Raw genomic sequence first — 20,653 nt, forward strand, 5'->3', positions numbered from 1 at the left:
AAAGAGGCAGGGTAGAGTGAGAACTAGAGAGAAAGAGACAGGGTAGAGAGAGAACTAGAGAGAAAGAGACAGGGTAGAGAGAGAACTAGAGAGAAAGAGGCAGGGTAGAGTGAGAACTAGAGAGAAAGAGACAGGGTAGAGAGAGAACTAGAGAGAAAGGCAGCTGTGCTATTGGTAGCTATAAATGGCCACGAATAGAGATGAGGAGGCTTGAGATTTCATGCTTGTCCTGTAATTTGGGAGCTGCGTTGTTGCAGCCTGACTGGTGTTTGCAGCTAAAGCAATAATCTACTCTCTGGGGTGGGTGATTGTCATAAGAGCTGATGGACCAATGTCTGGATCAGCTGCTAATAGTTGCTGTGCTGTGTGACTATTAATAGTCCTGTTCTCTATATTCTAATGCACCACTACTGCTGCTGTTTAAGTTCCTCTATCCAGACAATCACTCACTTGACCTTATTATTATTAGAAACCATTAGGAGCCGCTGCGTGTTCTGGACTGGAGAACACGCCAGGATGAATAGGAAACACACATACTGAACACTAATGCATATCATGCACAAGCCTACATTAATGTGTAATAATATAGAATTGTGTCAAATGGGAATAGTTCTTCCCACTGGAGAGATTTGTAGGGGACCCGGTATATAAAGCAGAACTGAAGCACTAGTCAATGTAATAAATGAGTAGTAAGTGGTTAAAAAGTCAGGTATTCCGTGAGGTGGAGGTGGTTCTCTTCCTACCTGTTTGGCTGGCGCAGTCTGAGGGTTGGCTGGGCTGGGAGGGGTGGTTGTAGGGGCTGATGATGATGATGATGATGATGAAGACGGAGGCGAGGAGGAGTGTATCTTCCTGGTCTGGGTGGTGCTGGGGTCTGACCCCTGGTTCTGCTCTCCGTCCCCCTCCTCCTGAGGACGGTTCCCCTGCCCACTCCGCCCTCCCTCCTGACCCCCCCTCCCTGCTGCCCCCTCCCAGGCCTCTGGTACGTCCTGATGGTGGGTTTACACTCGTAGCCCTCCAGGGTCCTGGGAGGTTTCTTGGTGCGTTTGGCCGTTTGGACTCCGATCCTCAGCCTCACATTGCCCTCAGTGCAGCTCCTCTCTCTGCCTGGGAATGGAAGCTGTCTCTGCCCTGCAGCACCACAGCACCCCTCAATGAGCACCTCCAGTACTGCACCACCTCCTTCCTTCTCTATCCTCTTCCTCGTCCCACCGCCTACCTCTTTCTCTGGGTACTGCTGTGGTGGGGCTGTGGGGAGGAGAGGCAGTGAGGATGGTGGAGGTAGAGATGGGCCCCCCTTCGCTCTCTGGTCCATCAGAGATGTGAGGGGGGAGGGGTGGGGGGTGCAGCACCCAGGGTGGAAGGGAACAGGTATTGTCCAGAGATTAAATATCAAAAGGCTTTCTTGACCCAACTGTCCAGCACTCTGTCCCTCTCTGTCTGTCAGTCAGTCAGACTTGAACTGAGAAGGATGGAGTGAAAGAGAGAAACAGACAGAGAAAGAGGTCATTTCACTGACATCAGACATTAGTAGCAGCAATACAACAACAACAGGAGTCTCTGTCAGCTTTACTGAAAAACAACCCAATGACAATCCAAATGTAAAGTACTTTACAAGAAGGTGAAAACACAGAAACTATACTGCCTCTATGGCACTTACTATAATACTTATAACAGACCACAAGAGACACCAGCTAAATGTCCTGTTCTCCACTGCAGCTGACCACAGCATCACCCAGCCTGGCTCCCTCTCTTTCCTCCGCTCTCTCCGTCCAAAGTCCGGAAGAAAATGCTGCAATACAATTTCCCTAGCCGCATGTGTACGGTGTGTGTGTGTATGGTGTGTGTGTGTATGTGTGTGTGTGTGTACGGTGTGTGTGTGTATGGTGTGTGTTTGTGTGTGTGTGTGTGTGTGTGTGTGTGTGTGTGTGTGTTTGTATGAAGCAGATGGCAGTAAAGTCACTCAGGAGATGATTCAGATGATGACCTCACTGATGACCTCACTGAACAGAACCCCAGGGGACCAATCATACTCAGCAGAGCAGCCCTTTCCAAGGAAGCCTGCACTTACTGGAAAACTCTTTTCAAATTCTTTAAAAAGGTATCATTCCTTCCTTCGTCTTTCTTTCTTTCTTTTGTGAAGGAATCACAGATCTAAGGGCTCATGCTCGATACCAACTTCTACTTCCCTCCACACTACAATCCTGCTACCTTTCCCTCCCTCTCTCCCTCTCCCTCCCTCTCTCCCTCTCCCTCTCTCCCTCTCTCCCTCCCTCTCTCCCTCCCTCCCTCTCTCCCTCCCTCCCTCCCCTCTACTGTACTCCACCTTTCTCTCTTTTCTCTCCAACCTTCTGTTTCATGTCTGTCAGCAACTCTCTCTCTCTTTCTGATCAGACCACACAGTAAAACGGTCAACCCAGCACCAGGCACCGTATCCCTGTTAATGAAAACCATATTTCCTCCCCCTCTTCTCTTCAGTCTTTTTCTCCTCTTCAACCTCAAGCCTTCCATTCACATCCTCCAGAACTTTCCCCTCCTCCCCTCTCAGTAGTGGTGTAACACAAATCCGAAGGAACGGGCAAAACTTATTTTTGGAAACGAGTGTGAATTCCTCCCCCTCCCCTGGTTTCCTCTAAGTCAAGTAAGCTTTTCATTGACCCCATTGTAAATGGACTTTTAATGTGATGCTATGGCAAGTAACACACCCAACAATAACATTCCCCTGAACAGCCATAGTTTACTCTCTGTCTCCGTCTCTGTCTCTGTGTCTCTCTGTGTCTCACACATACACACTTGCTCTGTAGTCTGTGCTGACCAATACACGGCAAAACAAACACCATCTCCTATAACTCTTTCCCTTTCATCCCCTCTGTCTCACTCCCCTATGTCTCATTCCTCCCTCTCTCTCTCTCATTGAGATACTCTTCATTTCCTAATAAAAACACACCCTGTTGTACATTCTTTACTCTCTATGGAGAGCCTCTTATGAAACAACTCATCTGTCTCTCAACAGTGCCTTGTCCTTCTCCTCTGAAGAGGCTTCCAGTCAGACCATGATATCATACAGAGCTCAGTATCTCTGACTACTGGTCACCTCTACAGTGACCACTACTGTGGTCTGACCCAGATAGACAGACAGACGCAGAGAGAGAGAGACAGAGAGACAGAGAGACAGAGAGAGAGAGAGAGAGAGAGAGAGAGAATACATATTGTGGAAGTCACAGTGACATGGTGAGACAGAGGACAGTATACTACAGTACAATATAGTTTAGCCCTGTTTGTCAATACAATGTCAAGTTGGCTAGATTGAGTGACAGGTTGAAATACCTTTAATTTTCAGAATATGGCATTATAGAATAGGCAACATTATGTGATTAGATAACACAAGTACAAGTGCCATGAGTCAACAAGCAGGCCCACACGTAGCCGACATGTAGATAGACTGAGGAAAGAGGTAGCGGCAGTGTAGCCAAGTGGTTGCAAGTTCAAATCCCCGAGCTGACAAAGTACAAAATCTGTCGTTCTGCCCCTGAACAGGCAGTTAACCCACTGTTCCTAGGCCGTCATTGAAAATAAGAATTTGTTCTTAACTGACTTGCCTAGTAAAATAAAGGTAAAAAAAAAGGTGTGGCCAATGCATACTGGACAGAAAAAAAGCTCATCGTACTATTCACTATGACTAAATATGAATGTTTTGACCCTCAGTCCTATAAACAACCCGTCTGTCTGTTCCAAGGAAGTGTCTGTCGTGATAACTAACCAGCAGTCAACGATATCTCAACATTAAAAGTAGACTCAGCGATACGACGTAGATGCAGAAAGTAAACAGCATAGTGAGTCAATTTTCGCAACAACTACTGTAATTGAGCATTGGCTCAACTTCTCTGTTTCGATGCCCTGGCTACCACTCTGTGAACAGCGTGAAGCGAACCCCTGCACATGCGCAGATACTGTGTGTGACTGAGTGAAAGTGAAGTCTTGCATCTTGCTCATCTCAATATCTCCGGTGTTGCTTGTGGAAAAGTAATTTCGCTCAGTCTGCCTTTAAGCAGCGGGTCTACAGCTATTGCAGATGTCAGAGTGATGGATAGACTTGACACTACTATCATTGTGATCCTCAGCACTCATCAAGCAGTGGGTTAAATCATTGTAATGGCCCTCTCATATCCAACTATCTCCATCAGACTGTCACTGTTATCAGCCATAACTACTAGTACATTAGCATCTCTATGACAACACACTACTGACAGAGCATCCCATAATACTCTATATATATATATACAAAGGTATGTGGACACCCCTTCAAATGTAGGGATTCGGCTATTTCAGCCACATCCGTTGCTGACAGGTGTATACAATTGCGCACACAGCCATGCAATCTCCACAGACAAACATTGTCAGTAGAATGGCCTTACTGAAGAGCTCAGTGACTTTCAACGTGGCACCGTCATAGGATGCCACTTTTCCATCAAGTCAGTTCATCAAATTTCTGCCCTGCTAGAGCTGCCCTGGTCAACTGTAAGTGCTGTTATTGTAAAATGGAAACATCTAGGGGCAACAACGGCTCAGCCACAAAGTGGTAGGTCACACAAGCTGATCTAGAAGAAAAAGAAACGCACACCTATTTAGGCGAGGTGCTGGCTAGCGGAGAAGAAAACTTGAAAATAAAAGAAAGCCGCACACTCTAGGAGCTCAGATGCAAAAATGTAATTACCAACGTTTCGACAGCCAAGCTGTCTTCATCAGGGTTACCTACATTTCGACGTTGGTAATTAAAATTTTGCATCTGAGCTCCTAGAGCTCTTTTATTTTCAAGGCCACACAAGCTGACAGAATGGGACCCCGAGTGCTGAAGTGTGTATCACATAAAAATTGTCTGTCCTCAGCTGCAACGCTCACTACCGAGTTCCAATCATGTAGTGTACATGATAGTGATTGGTTGAGATAGTATTGCAGTTTACTAAGTGGTACCGCTACTCCATACAAGCTGATGAGACACACACAGAGAAAAGTTTGTGGTCATACACACATCCTTAAAAACATAGGTGCTGGGCTAATAAAGAACAGTAGTAAAGAACAAGAAGGCCCTCACACTGTTAAAGCTCCCAAATCACGGATCTTCGTCAGGTCAAACAAACAAACAGTGTTCACATCCCAAAATATGCACATTTCACCTCACATGACCATTACACACATGACACATGGTGGGTGCAAAAACAATTTGTGCATCTCTAATAATTTGATATCAATGAGATGGGAACATGTAGTAGTTACAGAAAATAATATATATTTACAAAATGACCAAGTAGGAGACCTGGAAGGCAAGATAAATCAAAGTGATATATTCATGTAAGAAATGGTCTGATATCAAACTATTGGATCAAACCTTTTGGAGACACACACAAACGATGAATCCAATACAATGACATTCTCAATAATAGATGATCAGTTCCCCCCAGGAGTCTTAACATGTTCGTTACCAATGTATCTCAGAGAGCTACTGTTGTGACACACGCACACTCTCTGTCCTCTTCACAGTTATTACTGGCTGCATCAGGCTCTTGTTGGGTGGGTCGTACATTGTGTACCCTGGTCGCTACACTGGCTGGCTGATCTAGAGCGGAGGGATGTCCAGTACCGGACACACTTGTGTGCTCTACCCGCGTTCACGGTGTCACTGTCATGTCAACATTACGCACTAGTTTATTTTGCGAATGGCGATGCATCGTGTGAACTATGGTAGCTTGTAGGCATTACGCACAGTGCACACATAACGTAGGCGATGACATGACACGTGCCATTGTTGTTGTTGTCATTCATATAGCATATTTCATAGAACATCTGCCAATAAAACATATAATTGCACAACGGCTTGAAACATTAAACTATTACATGTCTGTCAGTTATCACAATTCTCTATGGTGATAGAGTCTTTTTTTGTGTGATGAGTCCATACCCCTTTCCTCGCCCTCATCTGTCCTGTCTGCCGTATAATACTAGTGTCAGCAACATTGGCTTAATAAATATTAACAAGTCTGTGCTGGGAAAATGCAACACTGGTCCCACACCCCCATAATAAATGATATGGTAGATGCCATATTGTTGCAACGCTGTGATACAGCACGCTAGCATATACTTACTAACTAACATAACATGATGGTTTGATATGTTACAAAATTAGACATATTCGTGCTACTTACCCAGCGTGGCGTCCCAGAACTGCGTTTAGCCAATATTAGACAAGATAAGAGAGATTGGTGATACTGTCCTATCCTCTCGACAACCGTCAACAATCATGCGCTGTATTCAGATATTGGTGTGGTTACATAACTAAAGTCGCTCGGCCTACTCCTCCTAGGAAACCCTACGCATAGGCTGGCTGGATACAGAAGAGAACAACATTTGCGCGGCGGTTTTCATAGCGCTCGGTTGAAGACACTACAGCAGCATTCTCCGTAGTAACTTGTCTCGACAGCTAGGTGGAGAGCTAGTTACAGTACAGCAGGCGAAGGCAACTAGATTCAGCCGCGGGGTCGATGGTTATGGGCCGGGACATAATTATAATAATTCTGCAAATTCACCACAACTAATACCAATAATTGATTGTATTTTGAAAATAACAATAATTTCATACCTTGCTTACATTGAGACATGATCACATACAAAAGACATGTCCCTTTTTTAATTTGCGGTATACTTGGGAACATATTTCCTAAATTAAACAAATGTGCAGCTGAATTCCTTGTCATTTTTTTTTTTTTTTTTTTTTTTTACATAAACAAAATCCTATGTTTTATTTTGTAATAAAAAATGGGGGAGGTGGGTTATCACTCGCGGGCCAGTTTTGTTTAGTTTATTTTGTAACTGTTTCTCAGCCAGCCAGGAAAAGGGAAAGTTAGGCTACATTGTTTCCTTCAGACTGATCAGATCGTGCACTGTGCTCGGGAACGGTGAACGCCCCCCGCGAGGCTGCGTCATTCTGTGCCAAAACATTGTTGACAGCTTTCTATTAGATTGCATCGTTGCGAGCTTCACTCGTAATAAATGATGAGCACATACGCCAGCAATCTCTTAGCAAAGGCAACTTTCATGAGAAAATGTATTCAGAAGCTATATGTGCAATTGGCCGAAATAATAAAATACCTCAACAGTTCAATGTGCATCTAAATGATTTTAAAAAGTAGCCAAAAACTTATGTTCACAAAATAGCCTAAATTATTTAGAAATAGATAATGATATAAAAAAACTAACAAAATGGCGACGACATATCAAGCCTGGCTTTCTCTTGGCCCTTCTTTCCCAAGCAGTTACCTGTTTGCATATCTGAATTCGTTCCTTGCGCTACCCGGGAACGGTTGAAGTCAGAGCGGACTGAAGCCCATTCACAAAACGGGGGCTTCTGAGCGGAAAGCGCCCGTAGTAGAAGCACTGAGTAGAAGGTTACAGCAGTCTCAAACAAGCTGAAAGCAACACACGGCACACTCTTTCAGGAGCTCCAAGAGGCGGGAGAGAAGGGAGGGAGAGAAGGGTGATTGATGTGCGCTATGGTAGATCCAGTAGACTGTAAGCCTATACAGCCAAAGCCTACTGTTTTTTTTATTGTTTAGAAATTGTATTTCATCTGAAAAATGATCTCTATCGAGCATTATTGTGGTTGAATATCAAATATTAGGCATAAGGCTATTATTATGTTTACAAACGAAAACAATATATTTTTTGGTTTCATTCCCGCATACTCCACTTTGACATTTATGGGACCATCTTGCATAGAATCATCCTGAGAATGTTTATAGAGGTCCCCCCCCTCCTGTCATAACGATTGCAAACCTATAGGCCTAAATCCAAGGTCCATTGTCTTAAATCTATTTTAGGCCAACTATTCTCATCACCCACCATTCGGTTATCCAACTGTAGACTCTATTTATTTTGTATATATAGATTTTTTTTTTTAAATCAGACTGGTTCTAAATAAGACCACCTAGCTCTAAAACAAATGTGGATGACATCTGGATTTGCGCAAACGATGCGCATATTTGAGCTCTCTACGTAACATCCTTCGTCTACAAACCAATATGGCGACTGCCACGGATTTAGCACGGTGACAGTTCGACCAAAATTGTGCAACTCTTCAGTGTTCTCAAAATAGACCTGAACCGTCTAAAACTACATGACCTTGCCTGTTTGGATCTTAATTTTGAATTTAATGAATTAATTGGTTGGTAAATTATTGTTGTGTACCTACAGTTGTTGTAGTCTTGCTGCAGTGTAACGTTACTGTAAAACAAGGATGCATGGTGCAGTGTCTTGCTAGCAGATATATAGCTAGCTAATGCAAGGTTAGCTAGCTATTGAGTTTAGATTACATTGCTAGTCCTAATAACATAGTAATTATTTTACAGTGAAGGTCGCCCCTGCAATAGTACAGATGGCACCAGTGTAACTGTGTAAACTGACCTGGGTTTATGTACTTATTCATGTTCCAGACCATGGCCCTTCAGAGACTATCCTTGAGATTACGACAAACGGTGAGTCCATGGTGCAAGATTCCATGACGTTAATAGCTTTATTTATTATATTTAACTAGGCAAGTCAGTTAAGAACGAATTCTTATTTAAAATGATGGCTTACCAAAAGGCAAAAAGGCCTCCTGCGGGGACGGAGGCTGGAATTAAATATATATATATATATTAGACAAAACACATCACGACGAGAGACAACACTACACAAAGAGAGACCTAAGAAAACAACATAGCAAGGCAGCAACACATGACACATCAACATGGTAGCAGCACAAAACATGGTACAAACATTTTTGGGCACAGACAACAGCACAAATTGGCAAGAAGGTAGAGACAACAAAGCAGCTACAACTGTCGGTAAGTGTCTATGATTGATTAATAGAATGAAGAGAGCTTGAGGCTTGCACTAATACTATAGTCCCTTATACCTATTTGTTATGTGCTGACTCTCAACTCTCATTTCCATTACACATAAGTCATTGGGCGACGGCATCTTCTGTATGGGGATGTTTAGTTAAGAGCCCCAACGCTAAGTCTGAACATTAACATGCATCGCTTCCTTATATTTTATATCAGCGAGAAACCATAAAAAATAAATACAGTACCAGTCAAAAGTTTGGACACACCTACTCATTCCAGGGTTTTTCTTTATTTTTACTATTTTCTACATTGTAGAATAATAGTGATGACATCAAAACAATGAAAAGCTCAAAGCTCTGCACACTAGCCATTCTCTCAACCAGCTTCATGACATAGTCACCTGGAATGCATTTCAATCGAGATGTGTACCTTGGTAAAAGTTTATTTGTGGAATTTCTTTCCTTAATGCGTTTAAGCCAATCAGTTGTGTTGTGACAAGGCAGGGGTGGTATACTGAAGGTAACCCTATTTGGTAAAAGACCAAGTCGAATTGCTGCAAAGAAACCACTACTAAAGGACACCAATAAGAAGAAGAGACTTGCTTTGGCCAAGAAACATGAGCAATGGACATTAGACTTGTAGAACTCTGTCCTTTTGGTCTGATGAGTCCAAATTTGAGATGTTTGGTTGCATCCGCCATGTCTTTGTGAGATGCAGAGTAGGTGAATGGATGATCTCCGCATGTGTGGTTCCCACCGTGAAGCATGGAGGTGTGATGGTGTGGGGGTGCTTTGCTGGTGACACTGTCGGGGATTTATTTAAAATTCAGGGCACACTTAACCAGCATGGCTACCACAGCATTCTGCAGCGATACGCCATCCCATCTGGTTTGAGCTTAGTGGGACTATCATTTGTTTTTTAACAGGACAATGACCCAACACACCTTCAGGTTGTGTAAGGGCAATTTGAACAAGAGGGAGAGTGATAGAGTGCTGCATCAGATGACCTGGCCAAAACACAATCGCCTGGCCTCAACCCAATTAAGATGTTTTGGGATGAGTTGGACCATAGAGTGAAGGAAAATCAGCCAACAAGTGCTCAGCATATGTGGGAACTCTTTCAAGACTGTTGGAAAAGTATTCCAGGTGAAGCTGTTTGAGAGTGCCTAGAGAGTGCAAAGCTGTCATCAAGGCAAAGGGTGGCTACTTTGAAGAATCTCAAATATAAAATATAATTTAACACCTTTTTTGGTAACTACATGATTCCATGTGTTATTTCATAGTTTTGATGTCTTCACTATCATTCTACAATGTAGAAAATAGTGAAAATAAAGAGCCTTGAATGAGTAATCGTGTCTAAACATTTGACTTGTACTATATACATATACACTTGTACTGTGTGTGTGTGTGTGTGTGTATACATACATGCATACAGTGGGGCAAAAAGTATTTAGTCAGCCACCAATTGTGCAAGTTCTCCCACTTAAAAATATGAGGCCTGTAATTTTCATCATAGGTACACTTCATAGGTACAATACTTATTTTCCACCATAATTTGCAAATCAATTAATTAAAAATCCTACAATGTGATTTTCTGGATTTATTTTTCTAATTTTGTCTGTCATAGTTGAAGTGTACCTATGATGAAAATTACAGGCCTCATCTTTTTAAGTGGGAGAACTTGCACAATTGGTGGCTGACTAAATACTTTTTTCCCGCCACTGTATATTGTTAAGCACCTTTTTATAGGGTTAGTATTCCCACATTATAGCGTGTTTACAGAAGACCCGGACCGGACCACCTGTGCTGTTTAGCATGCTCTAATCCCCTGTGTGTAATGGAAGAAGGCTGCCAGAAACGTGTTGTCACTGAAAAATTCTGCATCTGTGATAAAGCCGGTGCAGCTGCCCACTGCACTGAGGCTAGGAAACACTGTCACCACCGATAAATCCATGATAATTGAGAATTTCAATGAGCATTGTTCTAGAGTTGGCTGTGCTTTCCACCTGGCTACCCCTACCCGGGTCAACAGCCCTGCACCCCAACAGCAACTTGCCCAAGCTTCCCCATTTCTCATTCACCCAAATCCAGATAGCTGATGTTCTGAAAGAGCTGCAAAATCTGGACCCCTACAAATCAGCCGGGCTAGACCGTCTGGACCCTCTCTAAAATTATGTTGAAATTGTTGCAACCCCTATTACTGGCCTGTTCACCCTCTCTTTTGTATCGTCTGAGATCTCCAAAGATTGAAAGGCTGCCGCGGTCATCCCCCTCTTCAAAGGGGGAGACACTTTAGACCCAAACTGCTACAGACCTATATCTATCCTACGCTGCCCTTCGAAAGCCAAGTGAAACAGATCACCGACCATTTCGAATCCCACTGTACCTTCTCCGCTATGCAATCTGGTTTCCATGCTGGTCATGGGTGCACCTCAGCTACGCTCAAGGACCTAAACAACATCATAACCGCCATCCATAAGAGACTACTGTGCAGCTGTATTCATCGACCTGGCCAAGGCTTCCAACTCTGTCAATCACCACATTCTTATCGGCAGACTCAACAGCCTTGGTTTCTCAAATGACTGCCTCGCCTGTTTCACCTACTTCTCAGAGTTCATTGTGTCAAATCGGAGGGCCTGTTGTCCGGACATCTGGCAGTCTATAGGGGTGCACAGGGTTCAATTCTCGGGCCGACTCTTTTCTCTGTATACATCAATGATGTCTCTCTTGCTGCTGGTGATTCTCTGATCTACCTCTACGCAGATGACACCATTTGGTATACTTCTGGCCCTTCTTTGGACACTGTGTTAACTAACCTCCAGACGAGCTTCAATGCCATACAACTCCTTCCGTGGCTTCCAACTGCTTTTAAATGCAAGTAAAACTATAAATGCATGCTCTTCAACCGATCGCTGCGTGCACATGCCCGCCCGTCCAGCATCACTACTCTGGATGGTTCTGACTTAGAATATGTGGACAACTACAAATACCTAGGTGTCTGGTTAGACTGTAAACTCTCCTTCCAGACTCACATTAAGCATCTCCAATCCAAGATTAAATCTAGAATCAGCTTCCTATTTCGCAGCAAAGCATCCTTCACTCACGCTGCCAAACATACCCTCGTAAAACTGACTCCTGCCGATCCTTGACTTAGGCGATGTCATTTACAAATTAGACTGCATCCAATTTGCTGAGTAGAGTTGGAGGCTATCACAGTGCCATCCGTTTTGTCACCAAAGCCCCATATACTACCCACCACTGTGACCTGTATTATCTTGTTGGCTGGCCCTCGCTTCACATTCGTCGCCAAACCCACTGGCTCCAGGTCATGTATAAGACTTTGCTAGGTAAAGCACTGCCTTATTTCAGCTCACTGGTCACCATAGCAGCACCCACCCGTAGCACGTGCTCCAGCAGGTATATCTCACTGGTCATCCCGAAAGCTAATTCCTCATTTGGCCGCCTTTCCTTCCAGTTCTCTGCTGCCAATGACTGGAACGAACTGCAAAAATCACTGAAGCTGGAGACTCATATCTCCCTCACTAACTTTAAGCACCAGCTATCAGAGCAGATCACGGCACCTGTACATAGCCCATCTGTAAATAGCTCATCCAATTACCTCATCACCCGTACTGTTTTGTTTTTTATTTTGCTCCTTTGCACCCCAGTATCTCTACTTGCACACCCATTTTCTGCACATCTATCACTCCAGTGTTTAATTGCTATATTGTAATTATTTATCCACTATGGCCTATTTATTGCCTTACCTCCCTTATCCTACCTCATTTGCACACACTGTATATAGACTTTTTCTATTGTATTATTGACTACATGTTTGTTTATTCCATATGTAACTCTGTTGTTTGTGTCGCACTGCTTGGCTTTATCTTGGCCAGGTCGCAGTTAAAAATGAGAACTTCTTCTCAGCTAGCCTACCTGTTAAAAACAATATACAGCAGTGGAGGCCGCTGAGGGGAGGACGGTTCATAATAATGACTGGAAAGGAGCTAATGGAATGGCATTAAACACATGGAAACCATGTTTTATTTATTTGATACCATTCCACTTATTCCATTCCAGCCATTACCACGAGCCTGTCCTCCCCAATTAAGGTGCCACCATCCTCCTGTGATGTACAGTGTGTATATTTTGCATTTGTTAAATTATTTTGATGTGATATAAAAGTAAAGCGCTTTATTTTTCTAGTATCGCATTTGAGAATAGATTGGCGTTTAGATGGAGGTTTTGGCTGCATTGGGTTTGTCAGTTTCCATGTGATCAATGCATTTTGAAAAGTCAGCACTACATATACAGTACATGTCTTTCTGGAGATGTCTTTCTGGTACTAGTAAAAATGTGTTTTGTGCTTCACCACTGTACTGTAGTTCATTCTAACAGTCCTAAATTCTAGAACACTGCTGTGCTTAGGCGTACATGTTTTGGACTATGATAGACGCTCTACACCTGCCTCTTACCTGTGGAATGTGATGATGACAGGTAGCGCAGGTGCGGCCGCTCCATGGCAGTGGGTGTGGCCAGCAGCAGGAGGCGGTTGGCATGGAGACGAGACCGGAGACATTATCCTTCTTCAGAACACAGGAGAACGACCCGGTAGGTGGAAGAATCAACCACACTTTATTCTGTAGCATGTGGTAATAAGTGTGGAGGGTACTGATGTTTCATCTCCCTCTGTCCCCAGGCTTGTCAGTCAGAACAGCACCTAGGGCAGTATTACACTGTGCCCCCCTCCCACTTCCACACTGTCTTCCCCCATGGCCTGCCTCCACGATACCAACAACAGGTTGTGTGTGTGTGTGTGTGTGTGTGTGTGTGTGTGTGTGTGTATTACAGTATGACTGACTGTCTGTACCCGTGTCCAGGTGAAGACATTTAACGAGGGCTGTGTGATGGTGAGGCAGCCTGCTCTGGAGCTGATATCTCACCTGAAGAGAGCTGACTACAGCAAGCCCACCCTGCGCTACCTACTCTGTATCCTAATATACCTGATCACACCTCAGTGTACCTTTACACATTTAATATACAGTCGTGGCAAAAAATGTTGAGAAAGGCACAGATATTAATTTCCACTAAGTTTGCTGCTTCAGTGTCTTTAGATATTTTTGTCAGATGTTACTATGGAATACTGAAGTATAATTACAAGCATTTCATAAGTGTCAAAGGGTTTTATTGACAATTACCAGAAGTTGATGCAAATAGTCAATATTTGCAATGTTGGCCCTTCTTTTTCAAGACCTCTGCAATTCGCCCTGGCATGCTGTCAATTTATAACTTCTTGCATAATCATAAGCATTGCATAATCAATGCTTGGAGTTTGTCAGAATTTGTGGGGTTTTGTTTATCCACCTGCCTCTTGAAGATTGACCACAAGTTCTCAATGGGATTAAGGTCTGGGTGTTTCCTGGCCATGGACCCAAAATATCAATGTTTTGTTCCCCGAGCCACTTAGTTATCACTTTTGCCTTGTGGCAAGGTGCTCCATAATGCTGGAAAAGGCATTGTTCATCACCAAACTGTTCCTGGATGGTTGGGAGAAGTTGCTCTCGGAGGATGTGTTGCTACCATTCTTTATTCATGGCTGTGCTCTTAGGCAAAATTGTGAGTGAGCCCACTCCCTTGGCTGAGAAGCAACCCCACACATGAATGGTCTCAGGATGCTTTACTGTTGGCATGACACAGGACTGATGGTAGTGCTCACATTGTCTTCTCTGGACAAGCTTTTTTTCCAGATGTCCCAAACACTCAAAGGGGATAGATCAGAGAAAATGATTTTACCCCAGTCCTCAGCAGTCCAATCCCTGTACCTTTTGCAGAATATCAGTCTGTCCATTATGTTTTTCCTGAAGAGAAGTGGCTTCTTTGCTGCCCTTCTTGACACCAGGCCATCCTCTAAAAGTCTTTGCCTCACTGTACATGCAGATACACACACACCTGCCTGCTGCCATTCCTGAGCAAGCTCTGTACTGGTGGTGCCCCGATCCCGCAGCTGAATCAACTTTAGGAGACGGTCCTGGTGCTTGCTGGACTGTCTCGGGTGCCCAGAAGCCTTCTTCATAACAATTGAACCGCTCTCCTTGAAGTTCTTGATCATCCGATAAATGGTTGATTTAGGTGCACTCTTACTGGCAGCAATATCCTTGCCTGTGAAGCCCATTTTGTGCAAAGTAATGATGACTGCACGTGGTTTCTTGCAGGTAAGCATGGTTGACAGAAGAAGAACAATGATTCCAAGCACCACCCTCATTTTGAAGCTTCCAGTCTGTTATTCGAACTCAATCAGCATGACGGAGTGAACTCCAGCCTTGTCCTCGTCAACACTCACACCTGGGTTAACGAGAGAATCAATAACATGATTTCAGCTGGTCCTTTTGTAGCAGGGCTGAAATGCAGTGGAAATGTTTTTTTTGTGTGATTCAGTTAATTTGCATGGCAAAGAGGGACTTTGCAATTAATTTCAATTCATCTGATCACTCTTCATAACATTCTGGAGTATATGCAAATTGCCATCATACAAACTGAGGCAGAAAACTTTGTGGAAATTAATATTTGTGTCATTCTCAAAACCTTTGGCCACAACTGTACACACACTCATCCCCGTACCTCTCTGACCAGTGTTGTCTACCTGTATTGTGTTGAATTATGTTGGTATTGACCTTGACTGGTTGTGTAGATGGTGTGAAGGGCAGTGGGAAGACCATGTCTCTCTGTCATACTGTCCACTACTGCTCCACACAGGGATGGCTAGTACTACACATACCAGATGGTAACACACACACACCCCGACATGGCATACACACACACACAAAATAATGATGATGATGATAATAATGATTGTGATAATAATCTCCTCTCTCTATAGCCCACCTGTGGGTGAAGAATTGTAAGGAGCTGTTGCCCTCCTCCTACCACGCTTCCCGCTTCGACCAGCCAATACAGGCCTCCAACTGGCTACGCAACTTCAGAACCACCAATGAACACTTCCTCTCCAAGGTAGCTCCTCCTCCTCAGATAGATAGTGAGCTCCAGGTACAGTGCCAGTCAAACAAGTTCTCAAAGTGGAAGAAACATTTTATTTTTTTAATTAATGGAAAATAAAATCGTAATATTATGATTTGAGTTAATACATGTCAATCACCTTTGGCAGTAATTACAGCTGTGAGTCTTTCTGGGTAAGTCTCAGAGCTTTGCACACCTGGATTGTACAATATTTGCCTATTATTCTTTTAAAAAACATTGTCAAGCTCTGTGAAGTTGGTTGTTGATAATTGCTAGACAGCCATTTTCAAGTATTGCCATAGATTTTCAAGCTGATTGTAAGTCAACACTATAACTCGGCCACTCAGGAACATTCGATGTCATCTTGGTAAGCAATTCCAGTGTATATTTGGCTTTGTTTGTTTCCCAGTGTCTGTTTAATTTTTTCCTAAAAACTCCAGTGGCCTTGCCGATGACAAGCATACCCATAACATGATGCAGCCCCCACCATTCTTGAAAATATGACATGATACTCAGTGATGTGTTTGTGTTGGATTTACCCCAAACATAACACTTTGTATTCAGGACAAAAAGTTAATTTCATACCACATTCTTTTCAGTATTACTTTAGTGCCTTATTGCAAACAGGATGGCTTCCTTCTTTTCACTCTATCAATTATGTTAGTATTGTGAAATAACTACTATGTTGATCCATCCTCCGTTATCTCCTATCGCAGCCTTTAAACTCAAACTTTTTTTAAATCACGATTCGCCTCATGGTGAAATCCCTGAGCAGTTCCTGCCTCTCCGGAAACTACGTTAGGATTGCCGCCTGTATCGTTGTGGCAAAGTGGGTTTAATTTTACACTTTGGATGGTGCATCAATAATAGCTCCACCATACTCAAAGGGATATTCAATATCTGTTTTATTTGTATATTTACCCAACTACCAATAGGTGCCCTTTGTGAACCATAGGAAAAGCTCCCTGGCCTTTGGTTGAATCTGTGCTTGAAATTCTTTGTTTGACTTAGGAACCTGACTGATAATTGTGTGTGTGGGGTACAGAGATGTCATTTGAAATACTATTGCACACAGTTATTAAGCATATTTTTACTCCTTGAGGCATCCTGTATTTGTGACTGTGTCTCCCCTTGTTGTTTTAGATCAAGTTGAGGCAGCGGTACGTGTGGACTAAGAGAGAGAGCACTGAGGAGGGACGGCCACTAGGGGAGCTGGTGGACATGGTGAGTCCAGTGTCAACGTGCCCTTTATTAAGGCGTCAGCATCCTTCAGTTTGGCCGAACTTGGCTCGGCGAACCGAACGAGTGTGCTCGCATGCTCCCTTAAAAGACCTCACTTGAAAAATGAGAAAGTGTTAATAGTGCTGTTTGTCCATGTTTAAGATGCCGTAGTCAGAATTAATCTAAAATAACTTACTCTGTTATGACGTTTTTGCCAAGGAGATCTTAGTCATGCAATTGTATATCTAACTAAGATGTTTTGTGCAGTATTTTTCTATGAAAAAATATGAATGAAAACAAGTAATCTCTTGTTGAATGACAACAAAGACTTTATTGCAGAATCCCTACTGTTTACCAATCACCAACGAAGGGGCGTAGACTTCAGCTACCGACTTCGGCTTGCCTCCAGAAAAAATGAACACAAACATCACAATGTTGTCATAATATATGCTCAAATTGTTCCGACCTGTTTTAGCTGGGAATCATGTGGACGCCTTGCGTCTGGGCTCCAGTTCTGAAACATAATTGGTTCAGTGCACTTCTCTTAAGAATCTCATACCACGTATCATTGTTAAGCTGTGTTTTCTTCACCCCAGGGAGTGTCTCGTGTGAAGAGCAGCAGTGATGTGGTGGGGGCAGTTCTAAAGGAGCTGAGGCTGCAGGCTGGGGGGACAGAGGGGGGCTTCAGGCTGGCTGTGGCTGTTGATGGAGTCAACGGTCTCTGGGGAAGGACCACGCTCAAGAAGGAGGACAAGAGCCCTGTACTTATACACCTATATATTCATTCACCTCACTATGGATCTATACAAATATGTTGAATTCTGTTGCTTCCATTTTAGTCTTTGTAATTTCTGTGTAAAGATTGCTTACTTAACTGACCTGTCTCTTTCTCTCCCCTCCATTTCATCCTCTTTTCCTGTCACTTTTCCCTTCTCTCTACTTTTTCTCTGTCTCTCTCTCCTCTCCCCTGTCTTGTCAGGTGGCTCCAGAGGAGTTGACGTTGGTTCATAACTTGAGGAAGATGATCAACAATGACTGGGTGAGAACTGCATGGTGGTTATTCTGTGTCTAAAAGACATTAGAAAATGACATGATTGTGATTTACACCACCACCCCTATCTCTCTCTCCTCAGTGTGGAGGGGCGGTCATCGCCACGCTGTCTCAGACAGGGTCTCTCTACGCTCCAAGCTCTGCCTACCTGCCCCAGGAGCTGCTGGGAGAGGTCAGTGGTCATGATTACATCCTGGTTAATGTTGTATGTCCAGTCCAAAAACTACCTCTAACTCTTGGTGTCTATTGATCTGGGCTAACAAGGGAGGGAATGATCTAGATGTTTTTGGACAAGACCCTTCTGACGTGTTTACATGCATCATGTTTCATGTTATTGTATGATCAGTCAAATAGAAACAGAAGTTCACCTATTAAAAACATCCTCATCCTCTGTGTTGTTCCTACAGGAGGGCTTTGACAGCATGGACCCGTTTGTCCCAGTACCAGTCTCCCTCTACAGTGAGAAGGAGTTTGAGAGCTGTTACCTCTACTACCTGGACCGCCACTGGCTACAACACCCGCACAGTAAGAGATATTCACTTTCACCACTGGCTACAACACCCACACAGTAAGAGATATTCACTTTCACCACTGGCTACAACACCCACACAGTAAGAGATATTCACTTTCACCACTGGCTACAACACACACACACAGTAAGAGATATTCACTTTCACCACTGGCTACAACACCCACACAGTAAGAGATATTCACTTTCACCACTGGCTACAACACCCACACAGTAAGAGATATTCACTTTCACCACTGGCTACAACACCCACACAGTAAGAGATATTCACTTTCACCACTGGCTACAACACACACACACAGTAAGAGATATTCACTTTCACCACTGGCTACAACACCCACACAGTAAGAGATATTCACTTTCACCACTGGCTACAACACCCACACAGTAAGAGATATTCACTTTCACCACTGGCTACAACACACACACACAGTAAGAGATATTCACTTTCACCACTGGCTACAACACACACACACAGTAAGAGATATTCACTTTCACCACTGGCTACAACACACACACACAGTAAGAGATATTCACTTTCACCACTGGCTACAACACCCACACAGTAAGAGATATTCACTTTCACCACTGGCTACAACACACACACACACAGTAAGAGATATTCACTTTCACCACTGGCTACAACACACACACACACAGTAAGAGATATTCACTTTCACCACTGGCTACAACACACACACACACAGTAAGAGATATTCACTTTCACCACTGGCTACAACACACACACACACAGTAAGAGATATTCACTTTCACCACTGGCTACAACACACACACACACAGTAAGAGATATTCACTTTCACCACTGGCTACAACACACACACACACAGTAAGAGATATTCACTTTCACCACTGGCTACAACACACACACACACAGTAAGAGAGATTCACTTTCACCACTGGCTACAACACACACACACAGTAAGAGAGATTCACTTTCACCACTGGCTACAACACACACACACACAGTAAGAGATTCACTTTCACCACTGGCTACAACACACACACACAGTAAGAGAGATTCACTTTCACCACTGGCTACAACACACACACACAGTAAGAGAGATTCACTTTCACCACTGGCTACAACACACACACACAGTAAGAGAGATTCACTTTCACCACTGGCTACAACACACACACACAGTAAGAGAGATTCACTTTCACCACTGGCTACAACACACACACACAGTAAGAGAGATTCACTTTCACCACTGTTTGTGATGGTTTAGATTATAACATGTTGAACTGATTGAGAGATTTCTCTCCATAAGGTCAGACAGAGGAAGGGAAGAAAGAACTGATCTTCCTCAGCAACAGAAACCCTTCTGTACTGGAGAGACTGTGTGCCTTCCTGTAACATCACACGTGGGCCCACACCCTCCCACTCACACACCCATAATCATGGACAAACCATAGAGATAGATAGATAGAGGACTCATCTTTATATCAGATCAGCATCTGTGACAGCATGGGCAGCGCCATTGAGGCTACAACCCATAGGAATCCCCACTCAGTTGACTACTTTGACTACTATAAGATGGTGGAAGCCTTCGATGGTGCTGCCCACGCGACATCAAGGCCACTAGCGGCCTCTATCATTCTCTATGGGACAACCGCCAATACAGACTCATACATAACTGCAATGTTATAATCCATGTATATGTGTGTGTCCCTCCATAAATTATTCTGTTGTGATGCATGATAGTGTGTCTTTTTCATAATAAAAATGTACATGAAAAACAGTCGGATCTCATGTTCTCTTTTATGAGCCAATAAAGCTATTCTCTTCATGGTGAAAAGTTAGTAGTGATGTTTGTCTTTTGAATATAGAGAGTATCTGACACAATGCACTTAATTACAACAAACTACTTCTTTTAAAGTCACAATACATTTTTATTTGACCAAATCAAAGGGTTAAAAAGCCTCAAGGCTTTTGAAT

General features: G+C 43.4%; 2 protein-coding genes across 3 annotated transcripts in view; one reads left to right on the plus strand and one right to left on the minus strand.

The window, feature by feature from the left end:
* Window positions 1-8,518, minus strand: part of LOC135522999 (histone-lysine N-methyltransferase ASH1L-like) — a 32,965-nt gene extending 24,447 nt beyond the window's left edge. The window contains exons 1-2 of the mRNA XM_064949732.1: window positions 8,455-8,518; window positions 744-1,462 (exon numbers count right to left, since the gene is read on the minus strand). The gene's annotated coding sequence lies outside the window, so the exon portion shown is untranslated. The remainder of the gene's footprint in view (window positions 1-743; window positions 1,463-8,454) is intronic.
* LOC135521809 (small ribosomal subunit protein mS29-like) lies at window positions 7,521-20,456 on the plus strand. Of its 2 annotated transcripts, none has more exons than XM_064947548.1 (13): window positions 7,521-7,547; window positions 8,484-8,525; window positions 13,376-13,489; window positions 13,578-13,679; window positions 13,759-13,867; window positions 15,567-15,659; window positions 15,756-15,886; window positions 17,036-17,116; window positions 17,710-17,874; window positions 18,093-18,152; window positions 18,247-18,336; window positions 18,572-18,689; window positions 19,986-20,456. In XM_064947548.1, the coding sequence occupies exons 1-13, from the start codon at window positions 7,536-7,538 to the stop codon at window positions 20,069-20,071; spliced, it is 1,203 nt and encodes a 400-aa protein (XP_064803620.1). In that variant the 5' UTR covers window positions 7,521-7,535; the 3' UTR covers window positions 20,072-20,456. The 2 variants fall into 2 exon arrangements, with proteins under 2 accessions (XP_064803620.1, XP_064803619.1); XM_064947547.1 differs by lacking the exon at window positions 7,521-7,547 and adding an exon at window positions 8,044-8,215.
* Window positions 20,457-20,653: the final 197 nt, after the last annotated feature.

This window comes from Oncorhynchus masou, chromosome 30 (genome assembly GCF_036934945.1).
Source record: "Oncorhynchus masou masou isolate Uvic2021 chromosome 30, UVic_Omas_1.1, whole genome shotgun sequence".
Classification (NCBI taxonomy): Eukaryota; Metazoa; Chordata; class Actinopteri; order Salmoniformes; family Salmonidae; genus Oncorhynchus; species Oncorhynchus masou.

Coding starts and splice junctions, on each gene's coding strand:
- LOC135521809 (XM_064947548.1), top strand. Junction 18,153..18,246: donor AGATGATCAACAATGACTGG/GTGAGAACTGCA, acceptor CTCTCTCCTCAG/TGTGGAGGGGCGGTCATCGC. Junction 18,337..18,571: donor CCCAGGAGCTGCTGGGAGAG/GTCAGTGGTCAT, acceptor TTGTTCCTACAG/GAGGGCTTTGACAGCATGGA.